The sequence below is a fragment of the Hydra vulgaris genome, chromosome 11 (genome assembly GCF_038396675.1).
Source record: "Hydra vulgaris chromosome 11, alternate assembly HydraT2T_AEP".
Classification (NCBI taxonomy): Eukaryota; Metazoa; Cnidaria; class Hydrozoa; order Anthoathecata; family Hydridae; genus Hydra; species Hydra vulgaris.
Window position 1 is genome coordinate 32,259,004 of NC_088930.1, and position 8,497 is coordinate 32,267,500.

Consider the following 8,497-nt stretch of genomic DNA (forward strand, 5'->3'; position numbering starts at 1 on the left):
TCAATAGTCTGATTGATCTATATGACAAAAACAAAAAAAAACCGTCTGATAAATTCACTGCAACACTTTCTCAGTTATTTGATGTCACTAACATTAATGGAGAATGAAAAAGCACGGAGAATAAAGAGCTCTACCAGAGGCAAGTTAAGAGTGGAGGAAAGATTGATTATTCAATGGTCAAACAAGCCCCTTTGGAATCAATCCACCCAAGAAAACATATCTGACTATCGACAACTCAACCTCAAGCCAGCTCTTCTCAATCCCAACCCACACAAACACATGAAAGTGACTCAGAATCTTCGGATTCTGAAACCTCTGATTCTTCACCCGAGTCGCCAACCTCTTCTTTCACGTCATCTTCTCCTGAATGCAAACCGAAATACCAAAGATCAAGCACTACAACAGCGGGTTTACTAGTACTGAAAAACAATATTTCTACACATAAAGCACATGACGTTCTTGCAACCATTGCTGAACATGGTCATGATGTGCCGGTTCAAAGTCAGGCGGGTGTCTGGAAACGAGTAATCTCTGAAGGACAGAAAATGAAAACCAAAATAGTTCAAAAACTTCAAAGCAAAGATCCCTATTGTCTCCAGTTTGATGGTAAAAGAATGCAAGGGGTAGAATATCAAGTCGTTCTGCTGAAAAATTTGACAACCGAAATCAAACTCGGTATTCTTAAATGTGAGAGTGGTTCTGCCGCAGCCATTCACAAGGAACTACATCAGCTAATTGATGAATAAAATGCTTGGGAAAATATTCGCATGATAATTTGTGACACGACTGCAGTAAATACTAGTCATTTGCATGGGATTGTAAAGCTCAGACAGGATGATGTCTTGAGCAAAGGCTTTCAGAAGCCACAATATATTGGCTGTCAGCACCATGTGCTCAACCCCCTTCTGAAGCATGTCATGGATTTTCTTAATCAAGAGCCAACAACCAAACCAGAACTCAACTATTCCTTCATTAACAAATTAACAGAAACTATGTCTCTCTTCAGACTGATTACCACCACGTTGTGACAGATGATGTTAACACAGGCAAGAACCCTGGATGGCAAGATGATTTTAAGTTCTTATATGAACTATGTCAGGCATACCGTCATTACAAAACTTAATTGACATTCCCAGATCTAACCAAATTGCTGAACATGCTGTAGAACCGATGGAGGTACTTCATGCAAAATCAAGAAAAAATTGAATTTTTGAACCTGAAGTTCATAGCAAAAACTATTTTATAAACATTTCTTGTACATTTTGGACAAATTGCTAGCTGTTCTGTATCTTATTTGTTAATAAAAGTTGTTTAGTTATTACTATTACTCTTTCGAATAAAGCAAAAACACATGTCATTTTAAAAAAAAAAATTATTTTTTCACTTTTTTTTCCGAAGAAGGGGGGGGGGGGGGGAACTTTTTGTAAAAAAATCAAAAATGCAATTTATATTCTTCGATTACTCATAAACTTTCTTTGATTTCATAAAAAAATTTTTTTTGTTATCACACTTATATATATATATATATATATATATATATATATATATATATAAATATATATATATATATATATATATATATATATATATATATATATATATATATATATATATATATTTTAAACATATATTTTTGACTTTATTATATATAACAACAAATATGCTTTTTTTATTATTTATATATACTGATATATTATTATCCATTTATTTAACCATAAAATTGAAAAAATTACAGATTTATTTATAATTTTACAAAATTAGGTTCGGTGTCATTTGTATAGTTAAAAACTATCATTGGAGTGACACCTTAATAAAATAAACAAATAAAGCAAAAAACAAACAAACAACAAAAAGTAATAATATAGATAGTGAACAAAAATATAATAAAAAAAAGAAGAACAATAACTATTAGAAAAGCAAGAAAAACAAAAGAAACACAAAGGAAAAAGTGAATGAGCTGATATGAGAGATAGTGAATGAGATAATGCAACGTTTAAAGATCGGAAGGGCAACAAAAATCAAAAAATAAAACAAAAAGATATATTAAAATATTATGATGAGACGAAAAATATGAAATCACTTGAATAATAGCAACAAATGTGAAACGCAAGAATAATAAAAATAATTAGCAACAACACCACAAAAAAAATGCACGACAATATAAACAATACCCATATGAACAGGTCAATATAAACAATGCTCAAAATTAAACGACAGTATAAACAAAACATAGAAATACACAACAAAATGTAAAATACACATAAATATATGACAATATAAACAATGCAAACAACATAAGTTAATAAAACTCAAAAATTCTTTTTTTTTTTTTATAACTTGTTAAACTTATTATATATTTTGCAATAAATTACATTTAAATATATAAATTGTATTGAAATATTTAAATTGTATTTAAATATTTAAATTGTATTTAAATATTTAAATTGTATTTAAATATTTAAATTGTATTTAAATATTTAAATTGTATTTAAATATTTAAATCTGGTGTTAAATGTGGTGTTATTTTGAAAACATTGGGTGGTTCTACAAAAGGCCTTCATATGCACTTATCAAATTAGCATAATTTGAAAGTAACTTCAGTCGACAAAAATTTATCTAGTTCGAGTCAACAGTTGAATGACGTCAGAACCGACAAGAAGCCTCCTACAAAATGAAGAATAATGAGTTATTGCATCCGAAAAAAAACTACCTTAGACAAAACACTGGCTCGAATGACAGCTTTAGATGGGCTAACATTTAATGCATTTATAACATCAAAAGATTTAAGGCAATTACTGATTACCAGTGGTTTCGAAAATTTGCCCAAGTCAGCAAACTCAATTAAAAGGATAGTGGTAAATTACAGCTTAAATATTAAACAGTTGATTTCCAAAGAAATTTATCAATATAAAGCTTTGGGAACACGATTTTCTCGGAACTTTGATGAATGGACCTCTATAACAAATAAAAGATACATGAATATTAAGGTACATATCCCAAATAAACACTGGAATTTGGGTCTTATTTATGTATATGGGTCTATGAATGCTGAGAAATGTATTGATGTTTTAAAAACACGTCTAAAGGAGCATGATGTTAATATTGATACAGACATTGTTGCTATTGTTACGGATGGTCCAAATGTAATGGTTTGTGTGGGAAAAACTATTGAGGCTGAACACCAGTTGTGTTTAGTCCATGGAATTTACCTTGCAGTTTGTGATGTCCTTTATAAAAAAAGTTCTACGCCAATGTCCGACACCAAAGCACCATTGAAGGACTCAAGATATTGTGATGAAACAGATGATCACGAAGATGAAGAAAATATCGACGAGGAAATGGGATTAGGCTTTCTTCTGCCAACAAATAATGGGATAGCAAATGTGGATTTACTCACCAATGAACAAAATATCAATGAACTAGTGAAAAAAGTCCGTAAGGTAGTTGTACTTTTTAAATGATCCCTGACAAAAAATGATGCAGTCTTGCAAAAATATGTCTAAGAAGAGAAAGGCAGCGAGCTTTCGCTCATTTTGGATTGCAAAACAAGATGGAACTCTCTTCCATCTTGTTTTGCAATCCAAAATCGATGCTAGAGTGTTACCTTGCTTTAAAAACATGTATACAGAAAGCTTTAATTGACTTAAATCACCCAGTTTCCTTAAACAAAAGTGATTTTGTGGTTCTTTCGGAAATAATAGAAGTACTTGCACCTGTTAAATTAGCAGTAGATGCGTTATGCAGACGAGATGCTAATCTATGCACTGCAGATGCAGTACTCATATTTTTATTCCAGCAGATTGTTCAAAAACAATCTCCCTTTGCTAATAAAATGTTCCAAGCTATAAAAACATAAATGGAAAAAAGACGATGTGAAGAAATTTCTGGTGTTTTAAATTACCTTCAAAACCCAAAATATGATGCTGTGAATGATGAAACAAATGTCTGCAAAATTTTTGGAATTCCTCCTCAAACCCTTATTAGGAAGCAGATAAATAAACTTATTGAGAGAATAGCTGCTTTTAAAAATGATAAGTTAGAAAAATCAAGTATTGATGTTGATGAAAATATAATGGCTGTCGTTAGAAGAATCACAAGTTCCAGCCTCCCTGTCTTTAAGAGAAACTTACAAGAACAAATTGCACAAAGCATGAAAGCCATCAAACCAGAAACACAAACTTCAAATTTAATGTCAATAATAAAGAAAGAAATACATCTGTTTGAAAATGGTGGAAACCGGGGGCATAATTTGGAATTAGTATACCAATATTTGTTATCTATTCCACCAACAAGCATCGAACCTGAGCGAGGATTTTCTGCAGCCAGGTATTTGGGAAGTAAAATAAGGAGTAGGCTGAATGACCAAACCTTAGATGCTCTACTATTCCTCCAAGCATATTTTCAGACAAAAAAAGAAAGTCTGTAAATAAAATATGCATTTAATATGAATTGTTTTTTTGTTTTACATTTATTATTTAGCTACCATTTATTTATAAATATAAAATAAAGATTTTCTTTAGTTTGTGTTACTCAATATTAATAAACAACTTATTTTGTTATTTTTTACAAAGTAGCTTGTTGCTAGAGCTGCTACATCGGTAGCCAAATTTAAGAAAATTTATGTTTACAAATTTACTTTGAAATTTTGATTGTTTAGTGACTTTAGTCAAATGCACTTTAAATGTTCAAATGTTATTTACATATCCAATTATTTGATATAGATTATTCAGTAAAGTAATGCAGTATTAAATTCTGTTTTTTAGCAAATACCTCATATTATATATTATCCCGGGATCCCAGGATTTTAACATCTTCAATCCCGAAATACCGGGATCGTAAATCAAGCACGGGATTGCAATCCCTAGCAGCAATTGAAAAAATATTTTTTATTATTTTATAACTAAAATAAAGTATTTTAAAAATATTTTGAAACTAAAAAAAAAATTAAAATAACATGTAAAAATGTTAAAATATGTATGTATAGTATAAAATATTAAAAAATAAAATATTTTAATACAAATATTTATGTATAAATTTAGAATTAAATTTAAAATAGAAATTTAGAGGAGTTTAAATCAGCAGGATTTCAACATAAAGCTGATTGATAGTTTCAAATTTTAAATCTTTATTTATTTTAAATAAGATATGGAGAACTATTATAATAACATGTTTTAGTCAACATTTAATTTCAGACACAAAACCAATATTTTCCTTTCTACATCAGGAAATTGTTTAGCAAATAAAATAAAAGAGTCAATGTCTTGGGTTTAAGGTCTTAAGAGTAGTTAATGGTGCAGATTTAGATATGTACTGGTTTTATAAGGGAGGAATGAAATTTGAACTCCAAATCATCCCTAATAGTAACCAGAAAAAAGCAAAAAAAAAGTCAAAAAAGTCAAACTTTTGACTTTAACATCATTTTTAATTCTATATCATTTTAAGTTTTTATATTTGATTTATTTACATTTTAACTGATTTTAACTGGAATAATAGAGGTCCAATAGAAATATTTGTCAAAAAAAATAATATCAGATTATTATTTATTATATTTTGATAATACAGCAATTAGAGAAAAATATTTCATATAAACATATTGTAACATGAAAAATGTTAAAACATGCATGTATAATAAAAAATATATATGTTTTAATATAAAGATGTGTGTATAAATATATGTATAAATATATGCATAAATATATGTATAAATAAAAAATGTAAACATCTGATATTATGTAAAAATACTTTATAAAAACTATATACAATTATGTGGTAGTTGTGCAGTGATAGACCACTCACTTCATGAACAAGAAGTTCCAAGTTCAATGCCCACCTTTAATCTAGTGCCCATCTCCCCTAGTTGTACCGCACTGAACTTGTTTCTCCGCTCATTAGCCTTGTTTTTCAGGGTTCATGTTTAGCGTGTTGAGAAAGGGTTGTAACCACAATAAAGTAGCCTCCTCGATTGTAGTGGCTCTGTCGGTCTTAGGAGGTAAATAACATGTAAAAAAAATTTTAGAATTTGTTGGATCTAGCTAAAAACTTTTAGAAAAGATAACTTTTAGTAAAATAGTAAAAAAGAATTTTATCATAGATTTTTAAGATAAAATTATCTTATCAACAAAATCTAAAAAATAGTTAAAAAAACCAAACCTGTTCCAAATGATATAAGCAATGAAGCATTATTTTGGTTGAGTAGACATAAAACATTATTTTGTGATATGTTTTTAGATATTACAATAATACTAATATAATTCACAACTCCATGATAATTGTTTTTAGCATCATTAAAAAGATTCACCAAATCAATACTGTTGTATCCTTGTCGCAAAACAAAATCTACAAATGGCTTGTTTGAAAGATACAACATTGAATAACCATACAACTTTTGCACTTCATTTATACTGTTAATTAGAACGTCTTCAGACACAAGCAGATAGATACTCATTGTAAGATTATTATAAACATTACAATTATTAGAATTATCAATTGAAAAATTCACACTTGAAACATCTACATTTGAAAACAAATTAACTTTATATGTAAATATAGAGGTTAATGGATGATTTGGTATGTTCTGGTTAAATAACAAACGCATGTCAGTATTAAAAGTTATAACCGAATCCAAATACACTGGTACAATTGGAACTAAAATAATAAAAACACATCACTAACATTAAAAAAAGATCACAAAAAAAATTAAAATAACAAACACTTTTAAAATTTATTAAAAAATTTTTTAAGTTAAGCATCAATGATAAATTAAAATAGATAATAAATGTCCAAAAAGTGTGATTAAATAATTAAATGGTAAAATCAATTTTATTATTTTACTTAAACCTAATGTGTAAATAAAAATTCTATATATAAAATAAATTTTTCAATTATGCTTTTGTAATCTTTATGACTAGAGACAATAGTAAATCTGCTTGTGTAAGCAATCTTTAAGAACTAAGTCTATAACAAACCTGCTTATATAAGTAAATTTGGAGACTGGAAACTATAATTAATTCGAAGGTGTAAGTAAATCATTTTGAAAGTGTAATCTTTATACAAGTGTAAAAATCAAATATCTTGCATTAAAATGTATCAGTGATGAAATCAGCAAACTATAATTAATTGTTGTATGCTGAAAAAGATTGTGACATTGAAAACTTTGTTTAGCTTTAGATTTTAAGACACATTTAATTTTACTTAAAAATGGCCTTATTTATTAAATATTGGCTTGATCTTCTTTTTAAGTCTAGAAGAAGCATCACATTTACAACAATATCCTGCTAAGTCATCACATTTAAAATAATTTGTGCTAAGTTATCACATTTACTAACTTAATATCTTCCTCTATTAAGAGGAAATCAAACAAATTTTATAGTATTACATATATTTTATGTTGATAGCCTTTGTTATGTGTGTGATGAAGCTAGATTTTCTCACAGAAATCTTCTCTTACTATAGTGATGAGGGAGGCTTATCATTGTTATTTTGGGTGGAAGATTAAAGACCAAGATTATACCTGAGTGTTACATTTACATTGCAATACTTGTTCTTCTAATATCTGGAGCTAGACCAATTGAAAAAATCATTCCATCCATTTAGCTGTTTCTGTATAATGGAGAGAGCCAACTAATCATGTCTCAGACAGTTATTTGTAGGATGCCATCTCTACAGTACAGAGCAATTTGTCATTTGTTTCATGAAGCATAATTCCTCATTTCTGATATGTTAGCAGACTATTCTCTGGAATCTGAAAATGAAAATCAGATCATGCTAGAGCTAAAGCACCTGAACCTTCAACATCACAAGATTCTGACTCAATTCCTAAGATATATTTAGTAGACTGATACAAGATCATACAAAATTAAATTAAAACAAAGCAGAAATTATGGCAATTACAGCAGTGGAACCTGTAGCAGAAAAGTGCAAAAACTTTACTATTTCCTGACCGCCACAACAATCAAAAAGCTACATGCTGACCTTTTGTCAACATACAGCTTCTTGAATCTATTAACTGCAATCCAATCTGTGCTAAAAGTAATTGGCATCATGCTGGAAATGCAACTGGTATACACAAAATATTATGTTATTATATTTTATACCCACAGATATACTAACCTTTGAAAAATGAACAATTTTATCAGATCCTCTGGGATTTTGAGATAAATTCCTGGAAATCCTCCAAGAATGTTGTTTATAATTTTTTGGGAAACAAAAATGAAGATGTTTACAAATGACAAAATGCAGCTTCTTTTTGACTTTATTAACTTACAATAACAATTGTAACAGATCTGAGGGGATCTTAAAGTAATTGCCATCAAGCTAGGAATGTAATTGAGATATGCAAACTTTTGTTTACTGCTTCACATATATATGATCCTTTGAAAGATGAAATCCTCTAGGGTTTTGAGAAGAATTCTTGAAAACCCTTCAAACTTGAGTTTGATAATTTTTAGGAAACAAGAAAGCAGATGAAAAAGATGAAAACTATGAAGAACTTATGACA

General features: G+C 28.8%; 1 protein-coding gene across 1 annotated transcript in view; it reads right to left on the bottom strand.

Moving 5' to 3' along the window:
- Nucleotides 1-8,497, bottom strand: part of LOC105846609 (uncharacterized) — a 133,045-nt gene that overhangs the window by 48,791 nt on the left and 75,757 nt on the right. The window contains exon 9 of the mRNA XM_065810787.1: nucleotides 6,151-6,645. Coding sequence (XP_065666859.1) covers nucleotides 6,151-6,645 — 495 coding nt within the window. The remainder of the gene's footprint in view (nucleotides 1-6,150; nucleotides 6,646-8,497) is intronic.